This window comes from Anguilla anguilla, chromosome 2 (assembly GCF_013347855.1).
Source record: "Anguilla anguilla isolate fAngAng1 chromosome 2, fAngAng1.pri, whole genome shotgun sequence".
Classification (NCBI taxonomy): domain Eukaryota; kingdom Metazoa; phylum Chordata; class Actinopteri; order Anguilliformes; family Anguillidae; genus Anguilla; species Anguilla anguilla.
The window spans coordinates 40,646,373-40,669,646 of record NC_049202.1 but is presented as its reverse complement, the minus strand read 5'-3'; the positions used below and the strand labels follow the sequence as shown (position 1 = coordinate 40,669,646).

The 23,274-nt window shown below is 37.6% G+C and overlaps 2 protein-coding genes across 2 annotated transcripts in view; one reads left to right on the top strand and one right to left on the bottom strand.

The window, feature by feature from the left end:
* The first annotated feature begins 3,659 nt into the window (after positions 1-3,659).
* On the top strand, positions 3,660-12,540 carry LOC118220228 (polyserase-2). The gene is made up of 10 exons (XM_035403986.1): positions 3,660-3,754; positions 5,993-6,013; positions 6,138-6,300; positions 6,971-7,239; positions 7,638-7,783; positions 7,931-8,189; positions 10,393-10,567; positions 10,717-10,976; positions 11,244-11,341; positions 11,457-12,540. Exons 1-10 carry the CDS (start codon positions 3,700-3,702, stop codon positions 11,790-11,792), a joined length of 1,782 nt encoding a protein of 593 aa, XP_035259877.1. The 5' UTR covers positions 3,660-3,699; the 3' UTR covers positions 11,793-12,540.
* Positions 12,541-13,055: 515 nt separating this feature from the next.
* LOC118220209 (integrin alpha-M-like) overlaps positions 13,056-23,274 on the bottom strand; it is a 34,413-nt gene continuing 24,194 nt past the window's right edge. Inside the window, exons 20-30 of the mRNA XM_035403941.1 lie at positions 23,055-23,196; positions 22,276-22,389; positions 21,816-21,895; positions 21,403-21,486; positions 21,003-21,081; positions 20,208-20,306; positions 18,078-18,158; positions 16,910-17,020; positions 15,927-16,034; positions 15,725-15,835; positions 13,056-15,263 (exon numbers count right to left, since the gene is read on the bottom strand). Coding sequence (XP_035259832.1) covers positions 15,147-15,263; positions 15,725-15,835; positions 15,927-16,034; positions 16,910-17,020; positions 18,078-18,158; positions 20,208-20,306; positions 21,003-21,081; positions 21,403-21,486; positions 21,816-21,895; positions 22,276-22,389; positions 23,055-23,196 — 1,126 coding nt within the window. The 3' untranslated portion in view covers positions 13,056-15,146. The remainder of the gene's footprint in view (positions 15,264-15,724; positions 15,836-15,926; positions 16,035-16,909; positions 17,021-18,077; positions 18,159-20,207; positions 20,307-21,002; positions 21,082-21,402; positions 21,487-21,815; positions 21,896-22,275; positions 22,390-23,054; positions 23,197-23,274) is intronic.

Below are 23,274 nucleotides of genomic sequence, written 5' to 3'. Positions count from 1 at the left end.
CCCCCCCCCCCCCCCCATTTTAGGGGCTCAAAAGTAATTGGACAAACTAACATTATCATAAATTAAATTGTCATTGTCAAATCCTTTGCTGTCAATGACTGCCTGAAGTCTTGAACCCATACTCATCACCAGACACTGGGTTTCTTCCCTGGTGATGCTCTGCCAGGCCTCTACTGCAGCTGTCTTCAGTTCCTGCTTGTTCTTAGGGCTTTTTGCCTTCATTTTTGCCTTCAGCAAGTGAAATGCATGCTCAATTGGATTCAGGTCAGGTGATTGACTTGGCCATTGCAGAGCATTTGGCTGAATCTGAGCAGATAATATAGCCCTATACACTTCAGAATTCATCCTGCTGCTTTTGTCAGCAGTCACATCATTAATAAATACAAGGGAACCAGTTCCAGTGGCAGCCATACATGCCCACGCCATAACACTACCTCCACCATGCTTCACAGATGAGGTGGTATGCTTTGGATAATGAGCTGTTCCTTCCCTTCTCCATACTCTTCTCTTCCCATCATTCTGGTACACGTTGACCTTTGTCTCATCTGTCCATAGGATGTTGTTCCAGAACTGTACAGGCTTTTAAAGATGTTTTTGGCAAACTCTAATCTGGCCTTCCTGTTTTTGAGGCTTACCAATTGTTTATATCTTGTGGTAAACCCTCTGTATTTACTCTGGTGAAGTCTTCTCTTGATTGTTGACTTTGACACAGATACGCCTACCTCCTGGAGGGTGTTCTTGATCTGGCTAACTGTTGTGAAGGGGGTTTTCTTCACCAGGGAAAGTATTCTTCTGCCATCCACCACAGTTGTTTTCCATGATCTTCCGGGTCTTTTGGTGTTCCTGAGCTCACCAGTACGTTCTTTCTTTTTAAGAATGTACCAAATAGTTGATTTGGCCACACCTAATGTTTTTGCTATCTCTCTGATGGGGTTTTTTTTTTCAGCCTAATGATGGCTTGCTTCCCCAACAGTGACAGCTCTTTGGACTTCATATTGAGAGTTAACAGCAACAGATTCCAAATGCAAATGCCACACTTGAAAAAAGGGGGGGGCCACACAAAAAGTGCTGTAATTCCTACACCGTTCACCCGATTTGGATGTAAATACCTTCAAATTAAAGCTGAAGGTCTGCACTTTAAGCTCATATTTAATCATTATTTAATTTCAACTCCAATATGCTGTCGTAGACAGCTAAAATAACAATAACTTTGTCAATGTCCAAATATTTATGGACCTGACTATATGTCCATTTTGTTTCTATTCATATCGGTGGAGAGGGTGACTCTTTTCTGTTTAATGCTTGCTTTTACTCACCAGTTATAAGGAGAGAAAAGAACATTGAAGAGAAACCATGGTGCAACAGTGATTTTCCACCATCTGTGGTTTGTGTGGACATTGCAATTTTCATCCTAAAAGAGCCTAATGCATTATTTACCTATCAGTACATAAAGAGATTGATAAACCATGACATCAGTTTTGTGAAAACCCATGTTGGTGTCATTGAAAAACCAGTCCTTGTAGCTTTGTTGTACATTTCAGAAAACATACACCATGACACTTGACCTTCTCACTTTTTTTTCCCACCCATGACATTTCAGTTTTTTCCTTCACATTGTACATATTGCTTCATGTCAAACACTCCCACATAGTTTCCATACTGCTGTGATTGTCTTGGTCTTTATCTCAAAAGCTCACTTACCCTTCTGCATGAGTTCCTACTTGAGCTTCACATTCACCAGTGATGTAAGTTAAGCTGAACTAGCATTAAGTATGTACTGTACAATGTTCTGAGAGACCATGTTGTCAGGAACCATTGCAGGGTGCAGTATTTCAACAGACCTGTGTGAAGAGTAAATTATTCAGATTTAGACCTAAGGTTACCATTACAGAGTGAAATTAAATCAGCAGGTTTTCTTAAGAGCAAAAATATCTTGAGGTTTAAAAGTTTTTTTATTTTTAATTCATTTCAAAATGACACATTGACTCTGTAGGTGGACCAAAGGGATAGTTCACCTTCTGGAGTTTTTGATGTTATTTCAGTTTTAGTTAGAGGTGCAATGGTTCCCAATATTCATGGTTTGGATCAGTTCATGGTTTTGGTGTCATGTTTTCAGTTAGGTTTGGTTCTACATGATTTGTCATTTTAAAAAGCTTGAGAACAAACAGATTTCCGTAGGTTTTCTTTCAGAAGGAAAAGTGCCACTTTATTGTGATCAAACAGAAAATATTGTAATATCCACATTATAGACTAAGCCCTCAACAATCATGCCCTTAAATCCTTAAATCATGCCTTAAAGTTTTCTCTTCAGCATATGAAATGCATGTTCAATTGGATTCAGATTGGGTGAATGACATGATGTTTAGTGGTTGTTAACCCACTGGTGGAATGCATTGAATTAGTTTTATTTTGTAGTAAGATAAGTCTGCTTTTTTGTCTACTTCAGATTTATGTCTTTAGTTTCTCCTGTTTTGTTTCTCACACTATATATGCCGCACTATTCTTCACTGACTTGGTCAAATAAAACATTGTATTGGTGCTAGAAGTCTTGTGTCCAGCTTAGTCCTTTGAAGAACATCACCACATCAGGCATCCCATCACACACCCCTACATCCGTGTTTCACAGATGGTTGGGGAGGGGGGGGGGTGCTTTGGATCTTGGGCATTCCTTTTGGCCTCCACACTTTCACTTGCCATCACTCTGGTAAAAGGGTATCTTGTTCATATCTATCCAAAAGACCATTTTCCAGAACTCTGTAGGTTCTTTTAGGTACTTAGTAAACTGTAAATTGTAACCTGACCATCCTGTTTTTCGTGCCTAGCAAGTGGTTTGAAACTTGCAGTGTAGCCTCTGTAGTTCTGTTCATGTAATCTTCTGCGGATGGTAATCAATGTCACATCCATGCCTGCCTCAGAAATACTATTTCATGAATAAATGAAACATTGCATTTATATCATATTTTGTAGATGCACTAAGTGCTATCTTATTCAGTATGTTATTCTTCTTTGCAGATCAAGGAAACAGGAAAAACTGAAATTCCAGAGAAATTCCAAGTCATTTCATTTCTGTGTGCCTTTGTTGCGCACAAATTACGTAACAGCTTTCTTTATGGAATTGTTTTATTTGAGTTCTCTTGGGAAATCTTCTACCCTTAGAAGTAGCACTAGTGGCTACTGGACCTGTGTCCTTCATCTATTGAAACTGGTAATATTTATGTGTATAAAATTCTCTGAAAAAAAAGAAAAGAAAAAAGAAGAATATAAAAATATTTCAACAAGGCCTGCTAAATTTGTGTGTATTTCCTATGTATTTGCAGTGCCTAAGAAGTGAATCTCTGTTAAATCTCTCCTGTCTCACATGACCGCATTACCTTTCTTATGGTACCAGCCTTGTCCACATTTCAAGGGCTCGTGATAAAGTACTTGTATTAGAGTTACACAGTTATTAAATGGTTAGTCAAAAAAGAAGCAGTCTACTTATTAACAGAGATGACTAAAGGAAACTGAGAAGTGCAAGGTCCAAGACAGGTAGCAATGCTACAATGAGGAAAAGGAACTGGGCAAGACTGAATAATCGTTCAAAAAACATATGTTCACCAGTGAGTGTTCAGTACTCCTTTCAGGAAGGCGGGGTGTAGCCATAGAAGGAAACTGAAGGAATATTTAAAGAGGAAGAAACTGAATGTACCACAGAACACAATGGCACTCTGGAGAAGTATCTGTGTGCTAATGGTAGTCATTCTTCTGTCAAAAGGTAAGCCCTTAACATTGCATTGACTGTCAGATTAAGATTCATGTCTGTTGCTTAAAGTTAAACTGAACGAATAAGGAAAGGCTTCCATTTTTGGAGATTTTTGTTGATGTGGCCTCACTGGTAAAGGTAAATCGGCCCTGTTGTACATATACTTGATTTATATGCTTGAGGTTGACATGCTTGATGCCATTTCACATTTCCTCATTCAAGCAATACTTTCTTGTGGTCTCCCTTAGTCATTTTTGGTGATTACCCTGAAAGTGTAGTAATTTATTAGGCCCAAAACATACTGTACGTATGTATGAAAACATAAATAAATAAAAACATACATCTGAGATAAAGTGAATATAAATGCAATTAATTACTTATAATGAAACAATCAGAGGCATAAGATTAAAAAATGGCTCAATAAATCCATATCTGTTTGATTAATGCTTTAAAAGTGCATTTAGACAATGAATTCAGCATTAAAAGTTAGGGATATCCTGAAAAACATATTTCTTCTAGCGAAACTAGTTGAAATCCCAAAACACTCTTAATATTAATCCTTTTTTAAAGAAAATTAAAATTTTCTCATTGTAGCAGATGTGAGATAAGCATCACATTATCATGGATCTTGTCACACATGCAGTTTTTGAAGTTTACCCAAGATTGGCACATTTACTTGCCAATGTAACTTACTTGACAAAAATTTTTCCAATTTTTCTCTATTTCCACTCCAGGCCTGCCTTGTCGCGCTCACACAATTCAACGTGTTTTTTTTCTGCAGTGAAAGTTTTCATGACTTTCTAAAATATGGACCACATTCAACCTTTGATGGTTATTAAGGGGTAGTTTAACATTGAACTCTAACATTGATGTGATAAATGAAGTAAAAATAAATAAATGTGCATGAAATCATATGCCTATAATTGTTTCATTATCAGTAATTAATCACATTTATATTGCACTTTATCTTATATGTGTGTGCTTCACATAGTACAGACTAATATTTCCATCATCTCCATCACTTTATAGCATGCATTCACACGAAAGACCAAATACTACATGGTAATATAATGCTTATTATGATTTGTATTATCTGTATCTCCAGGTTCAAGTTGTGTTGTTTCATTTATGACATCAGCACTACATAATTGAAACAACATGAAACTCGAAACAAGGTTTGCACTCCATCAAATGCCATAATAAAGGATCATGGCAACAGTGGCCTCATGGGTTTTGAAGCTAATATGTTGTGTCACTGTTAATAAAACAAAGCCAATGGTGAGACCAGTGATTTTAGAATTCACTAAACAAGTGATTGCCAATTAAGTAAATGTCAAAACAAGATAAGGTAAATTTGATTCAGCAAGCACATGAATGAAATACTGAAGAATTAAAAATGTTTAACATATCCATTTTTTTAAATCCCATCCATCAAAAGCCCATCTGTCTCTCTTGATAAAACTATGGTAATTTGAACCAAATTTATATTGGCAAAGATGTTACATGAACTGTTGTTTCTGTGTTTTTTTAACCCAATTTTAAAAAAATCAAATTATTTCTTTATTTGAGCAAATAAAAAAAGAATTAATTGTTGTCAGAAACATACAAAGATGCAGCAAAATGTCCAAGTGGGAGAATTATTGCTTGTGGTACTGGAGCATTTGTGCTGATGTAATCAGCAGGAAGAAAAATCAAAAGAAGGAAAAAACTCAACACCAACAAGTTTAGGTCTTTATTGTGTGGATATATGAAGTTGTTTGTGAATTCGGCCTGTTAATGCTCTCTGTGGTCATTGTGGTTATTTCTGCAGGAAATCCTGAAAAGTGCCAAATTCTCTGTGCTGCCATTCCAATATTTAAACAGTTCCTTTATATCAGTGGTAACCAACCCTGTTCCTGGAGATCTACTATCCTGTAGGTTTTCATTCAACTTTAACAAAGCACACCTCATTCAACAGCTAGAGGTCTTCTTGAGCTAATTATGGTGAAAATGAAAACCTACAGGATGGTAAATCTTCAGGAATAGGGTTGGTTACCACTACTTTATACTGCATTATATCCATATTTCCAATATGTGTTCATTGATTTCAAATTCATATTGCCAAATACATTTCTCATACAATGCGAGTTCATAGCACTTTGCACATGTGCTTTAACTGCATTTTAAACACAATCTGAAACACATCAAATTAAATGCATGGAATTTCCAGTAGGGTTGATTCATTTTCTGAATGTATTTTTCTTTTTTCAGCTTCATACTCACAACTGAGTGGTAAGTTCATCACAGTTTTTATTAAGTAATTTAGCTTCCCGTCTTCGGTAAATTATTCTCTGTACCAGTCTGCTTCCAGTACAGTCCCTGCTTATTCGCTTCATTTCCTACCCTCATTTCTCAGTTTGTGGTAGGCCCCCCCTTAACACCAGAATAGTGGGGGGTCAGGATGCCCCAGAAGGGAGCTGGCCATGGCAGGCTAGTCTTCACATATTTGGTGATCATCAGTGTGGGGGATCACTCATCACTAAGGATTGGGTGCTGTCTGCAGCTCACTGCTTCGACAGGTGAGACATCACACGCCATACTCCTTTTCTCTGAAACTGATACATAGAAGACATGGGTACATAGGCGTGTCTGTGCCTATTTTTCTGCATCCAAAACACAGTTTGTAGATTGGCTGAAAATTTCATGGGGAAAACCTCAAGTAAAAGGAAAAGTATTTAATGTTTACAAATATTTTTGATTAAAATGGGAGTATTACATTTTCCTGTTTAAAGTGTTTTCAGAAATTTTTTTAATTCTCAACTCTCCCTAATCAGATAGTGACATGAGTTCACATATTATTGGAAATTTTAATGCTAGCAGAAACAAATGCTATGTTGTAAATTAGCTATGTTAGCAATGTTGCAAAGTTAGATTAAATCTATATATAAATGGGATTTTCTTTCTTTATATCTTGTTGACCAGATAGTGTGTCCTTACTGCCTAATTGTCTATAGTGACAGGTGTAACTGAGATAACTGCTGCATACATTTTAATTGTGTGGAATGGTCTGGCAGCTTCAGCCAGCATTGGCAAAAAGGGGCACTGTAGCATGTGTCCAGATGGAGTCTTTTTTCTCCATAAAACAACTCTTCCGTAAGTGTTTAAACTGAAGATTTTCACATCAGTTATTCACATTATCTTTCATTATTTCCTGTATTAAATCTTTGTGTTTTTTGTCTTTTCTTCTAGCACATTTGTCAATCCCTGGTCCGTTTATCTGGGCCGACAGAACCAGGAGGGTAGCAACCCTCATGAAGTGTCCATAGGGGTGGGTCAAATTGTACTTCATCCTGATTATGATGCCCAATCCAGCGACAATGACATTGCTCTGTTGAGGCTAGCCTCCCCAGTCAACTTCACGAACTACATCCGGCCCATTTGTCTGGCAGCAAGTGCTAGCACCTTCCATAGTGACACAAGCAGCTGGGTAACTGGCTGGGGGGCGATCAATGAGGGAGGTAAGTGTTTGTGTTTATGTTATGTTATGTTTTGACACCTGGCTAATTGATTATTGTCATGTGGAGCTTTCCACTGAAAGACTAATAGGTGGTAGTCTTGTGATAAATGATGGATTATAATGAAGGATTAATGCAATATGAAATAATATGGAAGTGGAATGTGGGTTCACTCTCCTTCTCCCTACAGCATGGGCATGTGCAATGTTGTGCAACAGAATGTAATGTTTGTAAGCCCTTTTTTAACCAGAAGTAGTTTGCCTGTAAGCAATGAAACTCAAATGTCAAATTTCAAATGTAAGACACTTGTTCTGCTTATTATTCACGCAAGTGAATGAGTTATGGATGGTGGATTATGAATGAGTAAATTTCCCCAAATTTTTGCTCTCTGTCTCCCTTAGTTGCACTTCCTTCCCCTCAAACATTGCAAGAAGTGGAGGTGCCAGTTGTAGGTAACAAACAGTGTACCTGTCTGTATGGGGAGGGCCAAATCACAGAAAACATGATGTGTGCTGGCTTATCCACTGGAGGAAAGGACTCTTGTCAGGTAAATGTATTTTTTAAAATTATTTTCTGTTATGGACAAAGATTCCTCTTCTCCTTTAGTAATTAATTCACTTTGTCATAAACATTGTCACATTATCAAAATTTTAATGAGGAAGTGATGTTTGAAACCCTCTGTGTATTTGCACAGGGAGACTCAGGGGGACCTATGGTGAGCAAACAGAACAGTGTGTGGGTCCAGTCTGGAATTGTTAGTTTTGGTATTGGCTGTGCTCGTCCCAAGTTCCCAGGAGTGTACACCAGGGTGTCCCGCTATGAAGCCTGGATCAACTCCCAGATAAACACTGAGCAGCCAGGTTTTGTCACATTTTCCTCTAATGGGACAGACAGTGACAACAGTTTCACTTGTTCTAGCCTTCAACCATCTACTCAGCCTCCAACAACAGCACGTGAGTCCAAGGGTCTTCTCGTCCTTTCAATCAATAAATTAATTTCACCAAAATTAATTTATTCACACTGACACATTTTGCAATTGCATCATGAAAAGGGATAGGCATCATATGTTTTCCTGCTGGAAAAAACCATGACCCTAGGAAAAGGTGGTTAGTGACCCTCAGGGAATTTAGTAGACTAGACAACAAACAGCAGAATAGTAGAAAGGCTTGCAAATTGAAATGTCCATCAATGTATAAATACTGTATAAAGGTCTTTACTGTGGTTGGAAGGGTGGTCATTGGGAGTGGTGGATTCAATCTTCCATACTGATGTCTTAGGCTCTGGGTCAAGAACTGGTAGCCCACAGAAAAAATCTGCCCCCTTAATTTTTTATACTCCCCAATTTTAGATTTGTAATCAAACTAAATTCACATTTGGTTAAAGTGCAGGTGCACAGCAATTATTAAAGCTGAAATGTATTTTTATACATTTTGGTTTCACCTTGTAGAAATTACAGAACTTTTTTCATATAGTCCCCCACAAACCCACAAACACTTGTCCAACAAATAAGAAACACTCTTCAGGAGGGAGGCATGGATGTGTCAATGACTTCTGTCTACCAAAGATTTCACAAACAGAACTAGAAAGGCTACACTGCAAGATACAAATTACTAGTTAGCTGCAAAAATAGGATAGTCATCTTACAGTTTTTTAAGAAGCACCAAAAAGAGCCCGCAGAGTTCTGGAAAAAGGTCCTGTGGATAGATGAGACCAACGTTCATTTGTATCAGAGTGCTGCCAAGTGCAAAGTGTGGAGACCAAAAGGAACTGCCCAAAGCACCCCCCTCATCTGTGAAACACAATGGGGGTGTTATGTTTTAGACATGTATGGCTGCCACAGAATGATGTAATTGCTGATAGCAGCAGCAGAATTCTGAAGTGTAGGAGAATCATCTTATCTGCTCAATTTCAAGCAGGTGCCTCCAAAATCATTGCACGGTGCTTCATCCTATAGCAAGACAGTGATCTCAAACATAACGCTAAAGCAAAGAATGAGTTTTTCAAAGCCAAAAACTCAGAAATTCTTGACTGGCAAAGTCATTCACCTGATCTGAATTCCAATTGAACATGCGTCTCATATGCTGAAGAGAAAACCCTGTGGATGTTTAAACCAAACCCAATTATGAATGTCATGTTATTTTTTGTTTATTGCCAAACAGCTGTATAAGGTCGATGTCACATGTTACCACCTTGCCTAAAGTTAAAGTTGAGTTAAATATATTTATGAAGATCCAGTTTACCAAATCCAATCAATTGGTTAATTAATAGTCTACTGACAACAGTCTAACAACCCTGTTTGTTTTAACCCCGCAGTGGGGGGTGTCTGCCCTTTTGCCTGGCTATCAATCCCAGCAAGCTAGCATGCTATATCAAACCTATGCAATCTGTTAAAAGACCGCTTACGATTACTTACATTTGGATTCCTTGAGATACACACACAATACAATAGCCAAAAAACATTTCCGGTAAAAGCCAAAACAGACTTTTAGCAATATCTCCCGAAATATTCATTGAACTTTCCAACTGTTCGTGGGAGACTAAGAGATGGTAATTCTGCATGTTTAACCTGAAATACTTAATTCCAGCTTGATGCATCTACCTAGAAAGTCTGTGTTACTGCGTTACAAAATGTGACAACCCAACTCTGCACATCCAGCAAAATAACTTCTTGTGCGAAATATCTGATTCGCATATGATGATACTAATCTTCCATTGCAATGGTAGACCATGAAAATTTTCTGCTTGCTCTGTGCAATACACACGACTCTTAAAAAAGAATGAAAAGAGGTAATTTGATTGGTTATTAACAAATGCAGATACACCACACCCACTGAAAAAATATTTTGTATAATCCAACCCAGGCCAACGCCCAGTGTGCCACATGCCACGCCATTGACTGCGCCCATGCACCATGAAACAATTACTCCGGAAGATAGAGCCCTAGAAATCATTATGTTTTCGGATATGACAGGTGCATATTATCATGTTCTACACATCCAACATGGAGTTTGGTTAATACGCTAAATTTGGGTTATGGAGTTGTTTCTTTTATATGTGTTACTAAGACATAGCAGAACAGCAGGCTGTGAGCAATGTTGAAGCATTGTTTTTAGACCCCTCAGTGGCTTCAGTCGGTGTCTACTCCTCAATTTTCAGCAGCTGCAGTGTGTGGCAGTGCCTCCAGTAATCCCCGTATCGGTGGGAACAGTGGGCTGGCCACAGATGGAGCATGGCCCTGGCAGGTCAGTCTACACAAGGATGGGGCTCACGTCTGTGGGGGCACCCTCATCACTGATGAGTCCGTCATGAGCGCTGCAGAATGCTTCTCCAGGTAAGCAACTCCAGAAACATTTGCATGGGCTAGATTTCAGCAAACATGCTGTTCAACCCTTTCTGTTGTACATTATTCTGTTGAGTATGATGTGCTTGTATCCAGTCTGTAAGTGTTTATTTACTAGATTCCTCTCTCCTACCACTCAGAACACAGCCCAATGCCAGCGAATGGACAGTGTTTCTGGGTCGCTTGAAACAGAACGGTTCAAACCCATTTGAGGTTTCAATGAATGTTTCAAGCATTACCCTGAGTAACTTGACAGGCAATAATATTGCTGTGCTGAAACTTGCCAAAAAGGCAAAGCTCACCAGCTCCATTCAACCTGTGTGTTTGGATTTGGGTGATGGAAATATCGGCACCGGAACCCAGTGCTGGGTGACAGGGTGGGGCAGTGGCCAGGGTGGAGGTGAGGGTGTGTGTGTGTCTCTGTCTGTGTTTGGATGGGTGTGAGTATAAGAATGAGTATTGTAGGGCTACTTTTAATTTAGTTTTGCAGCTAATACAGAATACAACCATGCACAGTTCACAATGTTCAGAATAAATACATCAAAATTGTCCAAAATTATGATGTATTGCTGTTTTTGTTGTATTGGATAAAAAGGGATAATGATAGCAAACCAGCTGAGTAAATACTAGCATGCAAGATAAACTGTGTAATCCCTCTTTCTTTCAGTGGAACAAGCCCTACAAGAGTTTAAAGCCAATGTAACAGAGTGCGCAAATATCTCCGTTGCTGAAAATATCTGCACAGAACCTGTGGAGATACAGCAGGTATTTATACGAGGCCTCAGTCTCAATCTATGTGAACATTTTGTATCAACTTTGACTTGCACCGCTGCTTATACTACAAGTGTAACCTTTATCAGCTTGCCCTCTTTCTTCACAGGGAGATGTAGGTGGCCCCTTAGTGTGTAAATGGGGCATTTCCTGGTTCCAAGCTGGCATCATAATGGCAAATGATGACAGGAACGGCACTACTGGAAATGCCAGCACGTTTCGCGCATCTGGCGCACAGATCTTTGCCAAACCCTCCCAGTTTGGAAATTTCTTGAGAGAAACCGTGGGTAGTTTCCCACCTCCAGCCAATATCACTGTCACCACAGTCACCCCAATGACCAGCATGACTACGAGTGGAGCCCCATGCATCCTTTCTCTATCCCTTCTGCTCTTGCTCTTCTCACCCCTCTTTTCACTCTTCCTACTTGTAGAGTGGGTGCACTGAGACTGAGGAAGACTTTTCTTTTTAGGGCACAGGGCATTAGCACTATTGTACTATTTGGTAAATCATCAGACATTTTGGGGACTTAAAAGTGATTATGATTATCTTCCCGTTTCCGCACTTTCCCAATGGCACCCTGACAAATGAATATGATGCGCACCAGTGAACTGTGTGTTTCCTACGTTATGCTTGAAGTTCTAACAATGGAATTACTATATTTTTAAAGCATTATCATCATGACATCAGGGGAAAAAATCATAATGTGGTAGTTGGTTGTTTACTTATAACAACACATAACCTCAATGGTGTTTTGAAGCCAGTAAGTAAATATACTGTACTCATGTACATATTTCATGGTAAAATGAGATAAGCATTCTTGCATATAACATGGACAAAAGGGGTGGCATATATACGACAATCCTTTGTGTTACTCTGTTTTTTTATATGCAGTGCTAGATTTTTTTTTGTGTATGTATTTGCATGTATGTCACAATTTGAAAGACAGAATGTTCTATGATTGTGAAAAAGAAAGTTTAAGCAATGTACTTGGTGGTTTTGTTTACTTGTTTTTTTTTAAATCCATCTTGCTATTTTGCTTTGTTGCAATGGAGGATGGGGTTGGGGGGGGGGGGCTTGTTTGTTCTTGTTTGTTTTTACAGTATTAAAAACAGACTAATTTAAACAAGTACTTTTTTGCATTGAAGCATTTATATTTTCCATGCTCATAATAAAAGACACTACTGTTGGTGGAGCAGCCATTTTTGTCATATGTTATGGAAAAAATGAATTCAGACCAAACATTTCCCACTTGGATAAAGTTTCGAAGCATTAATAACGATGACAAAAATATTTGTACAGATGATTAAATACCATGAAATATTTTCTCTCTGTGACAATACCCAAAACCTTTATCAAATATATATATTTTAAATGATTTTTTTATAATTAGCAATTTGCAAAATTAGCAATTTGCCTATCAGAAATCAAATTTATGTGATTATTTTCGTTCACCAAAGGTATTACACAGATTAAATTTTAATCTGCAATTATAAGTAAATAGGGACTGGTGCTAAAGCATATGCATATTGTTCCAAAAAAACAATTTGTTTAAAATATATATTGTTCATGTCTGCTTACATCTGACCTTTGTAATGCAAGCAGGAATCAGGCTTCATATTTGCTTTACATTTGTAGGGGTTTGGGACTCATCCACAAAGTAAGCTTTTAATAAACTGTTAATAAATTATCACACAGTAACAGCAAAGGGACACTCAAAACAGCTTTTAATACAAATAAAAGTGAATGGTTTTCCTGTACAGTAGGTTGGGAAGGCTGGGTCATGAACTGACATCCATATTCCAAGACACAGTAACAGCCTGAACTAATGTATACTACAATGTATACTACATTAGGGAACTATGGGTATTATAAACTTAAATTCAGTCAATTACTAACTTGTTTATCTTGTTCTAAGATTAATTGTCTTAGTTTTTGCTTAATTCAATCTTTAATATTTTTTATTATAAGAAATTTTAACAAGATGTTCTTTTCCTACTGTCTTTTCCTACTCCAAATGTTTCTCAAATCATGTTTATCTTTTCTCATTTTTTGCAGAGTAGGTGTGCGGTTCCTGGCGATACTTCTTGGATTTAGATCTGGATAATATGAGTATCCGAAGAATCACTGGCAACATTTTAAGTATGCATAAATGGCTAAATAAATGTGTGTATTGCAAAGCATGGGCATCAACAGTAAAGCATTTGTTGAAGCTTCTGGCACGTGATGTTAACACTGACCACATGGTCTTATATCCCAGTGCTGTTACCATTGTTTTCTGTAGTTTGTTTTTAATAGCATTTTTTGACATTCCAAACATAATGAAAAAAAAAACATTTAAGCGACAATCCTTCATTTTCTCATTTTTAAAAATGCCAAATTTTATACCTTTTCACAATGGTATATTAGCATCAATATCTAATCAATGTGTGTGCATTCTGTAATTGCTCCTCTACATGCTGTTTTCCACTGGTGGTGTCAGGTGCAACAATCCGATATTCAGTAAAAGTAAAAGTATTCAAATATGTTAACGCACACAAAGGAAATTGCATGCCAAATACAAAAAAAGCAAGTGCCTAAATTACAAAAAGCATCTTTAAAGGTCACACTTTAAACAAAGAGTTTCCCATGAAGGCTTTAGATACATGCCTTCATAAGCATCTTCATAAATCATACAGAAGCAAGTGTAATTTCATAAAGGGTGACATAACTTTTTTTGCAACATGTTATGCCAAATGTGACATAACCAACCATGTCACCTGGCTAATGGCTAAACGTTATAAAGGATGACGTAAAACATGCATATGTTGGATGCTAGGCTAACTGCGACCCAACTCAATGATGTCACAAAATAATCAATATCAACTCAAGGGAAGTTAGTTCCCTTGACTCCTGGCAGTAAATACTTCCCGTATTAAAAGCGTGCCATGCAGCTGTGTCACAACAGCTAACGGTACTGAGTGATGAAAATTCCCTTTAAATACTCTCACTTACTCTTGGCTCACAAGATGACATGGACCTTCAGTTCTTCCAGGCTTGGTCATCCACTGGACTCTGAGGTCATGTCCCTGACTCTGCACCACTTTTTGTTTAACATTTCATGACAGTCCACCCTACCAGCATTATATTTGCACCTTCCTTCTGTTGTACTTTTCTGCTTGAAACATTAGCTACTCATTTTAATAGCACACTTTAATAGCATAATCACTATACAATTTATGCATCCTATGTGCCAGCTGCAAGGCACACTTTTAATAATAACATTTACTGCCATTGTAACACGAATCAAGGGGACTAACTTCCCTCAATATTACTGTGTCACACAACACTGTTGGTTGTCTCAAAGCAGTCTTCTTTGTCCAAAATAAGCTACCATAATTATCTTCTATGAAAAATAAGCGCTAGTAATTTTATTTAGTAATCGTTTTGAATGGAACCCTGGTATTTGGCATGTGAAAATGAAATTTTTTTCACATACAGATCCAAATCCACTAAAACTGAAAAATGAAGGATAGATGCTTAAAACACATTATTTCCAATCACATGTTCCATATGCATTTACTTATTTACAATTAAGCATATGCCCTTATAAAGCTTAAGTTGATAAGAATCAGTGAACCCATTTCATCAATAGCTAGATTAAAAACTAATGTTCCTGACAACTGTCATGACAACTTGTTTTTTCCAAATAGGTTGCCATTTGGTGTGTCATGTAACACTATTGTGTTTATGTATTGAATAAACACACAATAATTTGACTGCTGCTATGTTGTGCTGGGCAGTGATGTAGGGGCATGTGGTCTATTGAGGGGCTGCAGGAGCAGCGTCCCCCTCACCTCCAGCCGCCTCCCCCGCATTTCCATCTGCTTCTCCTGTATTCTCCAGCATGTGTTTATATTGACTTTTGAAAAATCCGGCCTGAGGGAGTGAGGTGGGTGGGGGTTAGTCAAACAGACATACAGGACTGGGGTACAGAACAGGGCAACAGACAGTGTCCACCATAAGTGACTGAACCTAAAATGAACATAAGGAGCAGGCTTGATTGCATTATGAGCAATAAAATTGTTTATCTTTTTGCCCTTTAAAAATTCTGGGTTTGCACCAGGTGAGCAGCTAATTTTGATTAGATGACAGAAACACATTTCCATAGAGATGATGAACATTACAAGAGACACAGAATTAACAATGAATGTCTGTGGGCTCTATACATCCGGTTGTGAATAATTCCTGGTCACAAATGATCGTTTTACTCTGTAATCTCTCAATTACAAATAATGAGAATAAGAAAAATAAAATGTTTAGAATGTTATGAAACCATACAGATAACATTGCCTTCCAATTAATTTTTATCATTGTGCTATAATGGGGCAGATATTTACCTTGTACAACCCGGCAGTAAGCAAAGCAAGTAGCACCAGACCACCCACAACACCTCCTATTATCTCCTTTGTAAAGTCGGCTTCAGAGTACACCTCCACACGAGTACCAACCTGATAGAGAGATAACCAACATAATTGTAAGTGTTGCAAAGGTAGTGTTGAATGGCTGCATTTTTGGTGAAAAAAGTATTAAATATTTCACCTCTGCGGTTGGGGCTGTGTTTTGAGAACTTGAAGATGTATAAATATACTGGTTTCGGTCAAAATCCAAAACTGCTCTGCTGACCAAATGCAGTGATGTGAGTTTGGTCTGAAAGACAAGAAATACAGGCCAGTCAACTTTGCTTACAATTATTAATACCTACTATGCATATCTGTCTCAGGACTGGATAATAGGTATAAAACAAGTGGAATCAAAAACAAAATCAAAATCTCACTTCTCATTGGGAAACAATCAGAAGTAAAAAGGAAATTGCCATGGGTCTGAAAATGAAATATTCCATGACAGACTGAAAAAATGAAAAAATAAATAAATAAAAATCCTGAAAAAGATCAGGATAGATCTCTACATTTGTCACAGACCAGGTGTAACAAATGTACATAAATTACAACCTACAAATTTTCCCCAATACTGCCAGAAATGAACCTGAAATTACTTTTCAACTTTATTTTATAAAGCATTATTTTTATTCTTGTTATATCCACTATTGATGGCATTATTTAGTTTTTCTCTTTTTACTTTTCTCAAAATTTTGGTATTCTGCTTTTGGGATTGTTCTTGGAGGTTCATACTAATGTTACAACATCATCAGGATGTGAAATCAGGAGAGGGCAGATGATGACACTTCTGCCAGATGCCACTTATTTTCATCATGTAGTCCACCAGCATAGCTGCACAGTCAGAGTTCTCTTGGAGGACTGCACTTCATGTGCAGCTGTTGCAGGGGCCCCAAAATGACTTTTCTTACACTATGTTGTTGTTTTCTGTTTATAATTGTTAGTTTTAGCCATATGTCCAGCACAAGTCTGCCATGCCTGTAAGGCAATCTCATTTGTACATTAACACAGAGAGAATTCACATAGAGAGAATACTATCATATACACCATTCTCTTAGCCCCCCCCCCAAATCTGAATGGTACTGAAATATAAAGATGATTAAAATCTACATGGAGGCTTCTTCTTACCTGTTCAATCCAAGATGAGCTGACTTCCCCAGAGATGTTGTAAGAGAATTTATGGTCCTTCCGCAGGTGCATATTGCACCTTATCACTCGACATAATGACACCGAGCAGTCCTGAAAGAAAGGAAGGAAGCTGTTGAAACACCACCATTAGAGTTACGTGGGAGAGTGAGCTAATGCAGGGACAGCCTTGTTGAAGTTTCAAAGCTGTTCTGTGTATAAATGAAAACAACTTTTTTGCAACAATTAGAGTAGCCATGCCAGTGCTTTCCTCAAATGATAAAAATACAGTTTTTGCAGTCTTATAACTACTGAAATTTCATGTACACTAACTCTCAAATTCAGTGGTCAAGTCTTTTATCACATTTTATGCGTGCTTAATGCAGATATGCTAGTGTATTAAATAAAAACAGACGCCTCATTGCAAGGTGATGGCTTTGTGTGTATTTTGTCTCCCGAAAATGCTTAAAAGTAAATATATGTAAATATAAACTATACTAAAAAACTTTATGCAAATATAAAAAGAATAACACAACCTGAAATAATATTAAATCACTTACATTGAAAGAAAGATGACTAGCAGTCTAAATGCATTGAATGGCATAGCACAGTGACCATATTTAAATGCACACGCTATTCCAAATGAACAGTTTACATGGCTTCTGAGAAATTAAAGAAATCAATATTCCTGTTTACATGCAGACATGCAGAGTCAGATTAAACGTAAAATAGCCACACTATATCTCGCATGCTCTTTTTTATCTTTCAAAGTCTTTAAGACTAGTGTCTCCCTCTATCCGAAAATATATATATCTCATCTGCAGGGCCTTCCATCCTTGTGCTCTGCCAACTGCTAGCTGTCTGCTCATATTAAAACACAATGGGTAGTAACAGCAGTGCTGATTGTAAAACAACACCATATGTGTGGCAGACATTTGTGAAAATGGCAATTGAGATGAATATTCCAAAAATGCTGTATACATGTCCAAATAGCGCTTCAATTACCTAAAAAATATCGGCATATGCTAAATGTCTTCATCAGAATACCCAGTGTTAAAAATACCCAGTGAATGGTGCACTGTAATTATACAATATAAAGATTTTAATACTGAATATATTCTAAAATACTAGGAAACAAAAAATGGTATTGGAATGTAAGAAGGATGTTCACCACAGTGGGATCTTTCATTAGCTTCTCTTTGAAATTTGTCACATTAGGTTTCTCGTCTTGTTCTGGAAGGCAACCTGGAATCTGTCAAAGAAAGTCAAAAACAAATCGTGAACATAAACAATTAACAGACCTTGTCTTAGGGGATGTGGACAATACTCTACTCATCATTTTACCCTGAGCATTTTACTGTGTATACTAACTCCTTCACTTCACTGGTTTTATGATATTAAACATACATGTATGTGTGGGTGTGCATATATATATATATACACACATATACATATACATATGCACACACACATACATGTATAATGTTTAATATTTATAGACCTGGGTGACAAACTAAATGAAAAACCTGAATAAAAGAGTGGGGAAACGTTACGAATGCAGATGCTTCCATACAGGTGTACCGCATGTTATAATTAAGCAATTTCCCCATGTGGGATCATAAAGTTGATCTGAATCTGAATCTGAATTAACATCCTATGATGCTCTGGGGCATGTATAAAAATGCTGAGCAGGCCCAGCTGATGTCAAGCTGGATCAAGCTGGAAAGAGGAAAATATCTAAGGAACTTTGAAAGAGAGTTCATTATTGGGACACAAATGGCAGGAGCTTCAGTCACAAAGACTACTCAACCAGCTAGTAAATAGGGTCAGAAATTGTGGTCGAAAGTGCACATTCAGTGGCTCCTCATGCCCTGTGGATGGGGGTGTTGTCATCCTGGAAGAGACCACTCCCAGCAGGATAGAAGTGTTTGATCATAGCTGACCACTCAGAACAACTTTGTATTGATTTGCATTAACCCTTCCCTCTAAGGGGACAAGTGGACAAACCATTCTAGGAAAATATGACTCATATGACCATTTCACTTTTTACCCCACATCTCTGTAGACCAGTGCCTGTGGTTTTTGCACTGGTGCAAACAGGTGAAATACATAATCACATAATCAGAGTCCGTGATGACTATGTCGCCCTCTGGCAACCAGCAGGAGGGGGTGCAACTTGAATCCTCACATGAATACTATTCTTGTTTGGTGTTTTCCTTATAGTGGACACATGAACAGAGACTTTAGCAAGTTCAAGAGATTTCCTTTGTTGTTATTCTGGGGTTCTTTTTGACCTCCTTCAGCATTGCATGGTGCGCTCTTGGCGTGATCTTTGCAGGATGCCCGCTCCAAGGGAGAGTAGCAACAGTACTGAATTTCCTCCATTTCTAGACAACTGGTCTTATTGTGGATTGATGCACACCCAGGCATTTAGAAATACTTTTGTAGTCTTTTCCAGCTTTATGCATCTCTACAGTTCTTCTTCTAAGGTCCTCTGAAATTTGTTTTGATCAGGGCATGGTTCACATGAACAGATGTTTCTTGAGAAGAGCAGACTCTGCCAGCAACCAAACTTTGTGTGCCTTTTTTATTTGGCAGGGCACCTCCAACCCACACCTCCAATCTCATCTCATTGATTAGAACACCTGACTCATTCCTGATAAGTACAATTATTTGTTATTATTTTAAGCAGATTGTGTTTGTCTATTATTGTGACTTATATGAAGATCAGACCACATTTAATGAGTAATGCAGAAATCCAAGCAATTCCAAAAGCTTCACAAACTTTTTCTTGAAACTGTGTATAAGCATTAAGATTTTCAATTAATGATTTCAATTAAATCTCACAGATTGCATTCTCTCGACCTTTTGTCAGCTTTCTTGTGCATGAACTAATTATGCAACAACACACAGCTTGCCAAGAAACAGCTGAGCAGCCAATAGTCCAATTACTTTTGTTGCCTCAAAATGACTGACTATTTATAAAAAGAGCTGCAGTTCTTACATGATATGGATGTACATACTCGCAAGTTAAAGCTGACTGTTTGCACTTTAACCTCATTGTTTCATTTCAAATTCCATGTGCTGGAGTACAAACCCAAAACAATGAACATGTTGTCATGGTCCAAATACTTATAGACTGCACTGTGTGTGTGTGTGTGTGTGTGTGTGTGTTTGTGTGAGCACACATGTGCATGTGTGTTTGTGCGTGTGTGTGAGTGTGTGTTTGTGTGTGTGTGTGTGCATGTAAGTGCACACACATAGCATTGTGTATTCCTTGTGGAACTCTCCTACCACTCACTTGTATACTGCTGGCATTACTCCAGATATATTTTTCTCCAAGTTTAATTGGCACCTTGAATATCGCTGAGGCTTTAAGGTCTCTGATATAATTTACAACCTGTGAAAGAACAAAAAAGAAAAACAATATATTTGCCATATTCAGCCAACTAATTTATCGATTTGGCTAGACAGTGTCATAATGACCATATGTTAAGAACACAGCCTATTCAATTTCAGCATTGTTCCAGATAACACACAAAACATTCTGTACTATTTAGAAATGACTGCCTTTAAATTTTATGGAAGGTCTCAGTCATAGCAAGTAACAATAGCAAAATCCTTTGTTTTTAACTTTAATGTAGAAAAACAATTGTAATTGGCAATTACAAGTTTTTGAAAAAAAAAAGCTCTTCATATGCAGCAGGAACCATTAATAAATATAAGACTTCAAAGCAAAATAAAATAAATAAATATATAAATAAAAATAAATAAATAATAAATCAAAATAAAGATGAGTGTTCATTTTACCTTTTGACTCTGAGGACCTTGTATTTCCATTGACAGATTTAGTTCATTGTCAATTAAACAAATATTGAAACAAATATTTGTGGTGTGACTAAACTACTACCACAGTAGTACTAGCAAAGAACAGCTAGACATTTGAGATTCTTCCACTATTAAGGGCCACTATTTTGTTTGCATAATTATTTATAGATACAATTATGAGACTGGAGTAAATACAGAAAAAAATAATTAAAATGATGTGGAAAATTGAAAAGCAAGCAAGACAGGAAATAAAGATAATATCACCTACTTCAAATGAATGCAGTACAGGTGTCTTTAAATCATTTTTACCGGCTGTGAAATTAATATAACTGGTTGTTTCCTCCAAACTGGAATTTAATAGTGAGAAAAAGAGAGAAGTTCATGTAAAATGTGAAACAATGATACCAACTGACACACCTATATGAACATGAAAGAAGCTAACTGGAAAACTGAAGACAAATACAAAAGCACATCCTTAAATGCTTCTCACACAAAGGATATATGAATAAACAAATCAAGAATATAACAGCAAAAAGACTTTATAGAAAGACTTGACGTCATTCACTCCAATCAAAAGTACGGTAATAAAACTGCAATGAACAGAACCACTGCTCATGTTTCAAACTTGAGAGATAAAATACAACATGGAATTGAGATAGACCACTTACCCTTTTATCAACATGTAAATGTTGTATTTCACTTTGATCGTTTTCTTTAAAAAGTTTTCATTGCCCGCATGTTGATCATTTCCACTGGAAGTGATCGAAATGAAATTAAAAAACACTTAATACACAAGTAGACACCCTACAGCAGGGCTACTCAGCTCTGAAGGTATTCTCTTCAACCATGCACTCCACCAACAGATTTCATTGATGAGCTTACTTTCTGAACCAAAACAATTAGTGAAATCATGGCAGGATCAAATGCCAGCAGACACTGTGGCCTGCAGGACCTGGAGTTGAGTAGCACTGCACTACAGGCACTAACAGAGAATATGCATATGTGCCATATCACAATCACACTCTTCTGCACAAGAGGTTCATACCGAAGACATTCAGAGAGGAGAGTAAATAAAAATTACCTTGTGGCATTGGCAGTAAATATCACATCTTGCTCATATTGACTGTCGCGATCTATTCCCAATGAAATTATGAAAATAACCTGATAGAATGTGAAAGAGAAATATGAGAAGAGTTAGACAAGACAAGTTAGACAAGAAAGAAAGAGAGAGTGTGTGGGGTGAAGATTGGAGATTTAAAATCACTATTAATCACTATTTATCTAAATACTAAAACATATTGGGACATATTTTGGTGACAACGTTAGCATTAGCAAACACGTCTGAACTAGAGGAAGTCCAGTCCAGTCTAAAATGACCAAAATTGAGTCGGACACATGTAAGTTCACTACCACCATGAGCTACTAGAGTTTCAGAGTTGTGCCAGAAATGTGAAAACAGATGTCCTGTGAGATACTGGAGTACTTTCAGAAATGCATTTATTTACTTCAAACCTTGCTGTTATAATGATAGGGAAACTCACCCGAGCTTTCGTCCTCAACACTGGCTTGTTGACGAAGCAGATACTTTTTCCCACAGTTCTTCCATCCTCACTATCTAAGGCACTGCACTGCACTGTGTCTCTCTTGGATGAATCCTGTCAGTGAATCCAAATACCCAACAGAATAAAATGATCACCACATTCATTAAGAGATCGACCCAAAGTTTGTGACCGAGGGCAAGAAAAGTATGGCCAAAAAAAGACAAACAACTAGTGTTGGAAGCTTAAACTCAGCACCACTATGGCACAAGTTCAGGCCGGGCCGAACCGCACCAGGCCGAACAGCACCGCAGATATCTGTGCCTCATTTCGGTGGCACACACCTTCACTAGCTCACATTGCACATTCTTTGTCGACTCAGTCAGAGACAGTAGGTACCATTAGCAAGCTAGCTAATGTTAAACCTGGTAAAAATGGCAAAAGTGAAACGGTTTAAATGATAAGCATAAAGTATCATTTAAACAATTAACCTGTTCAATTTCTTTGCCTTAGTAATAAACAGTGTTCTTTAATGTCATTGTTTGCTCTTTATATTTTAAAAAGGTACTGTTTAGGCAAGGGTACCATCTTAAAAGTATTGTTTTAGCATTTGTATCACTCAAATCAAATTATGCCCATCTCAACAAACGACCTGGGTTCAACAAACACCCCTGCATTAGAATATGTTTCTCTTCTCTTCTTCCTGCTTAACATATACTTTGTCTCTTTATCTCTTGTTTCACTTTCTCAGCATTATATAATTTTGTCCCCTCTTCACTAACCTGTACCACAGTAACCCTCCTATATGACAGTCCTGGTGGGTAGGTGAAAAGCACATGCGAGTTGTACGAGTCTTCCCCTTTGTTCTCAACTGAAACAGTCACATTCAGCACAGAAGCAATGCCAACTTGAACTTCTGATGCTCTGGGAAAGGGAGAGAGAGGTGGAGGAGGGCAGTTAATCCAGATACACAGTGATGTGAAAAAGAAAGTACACTCTCTT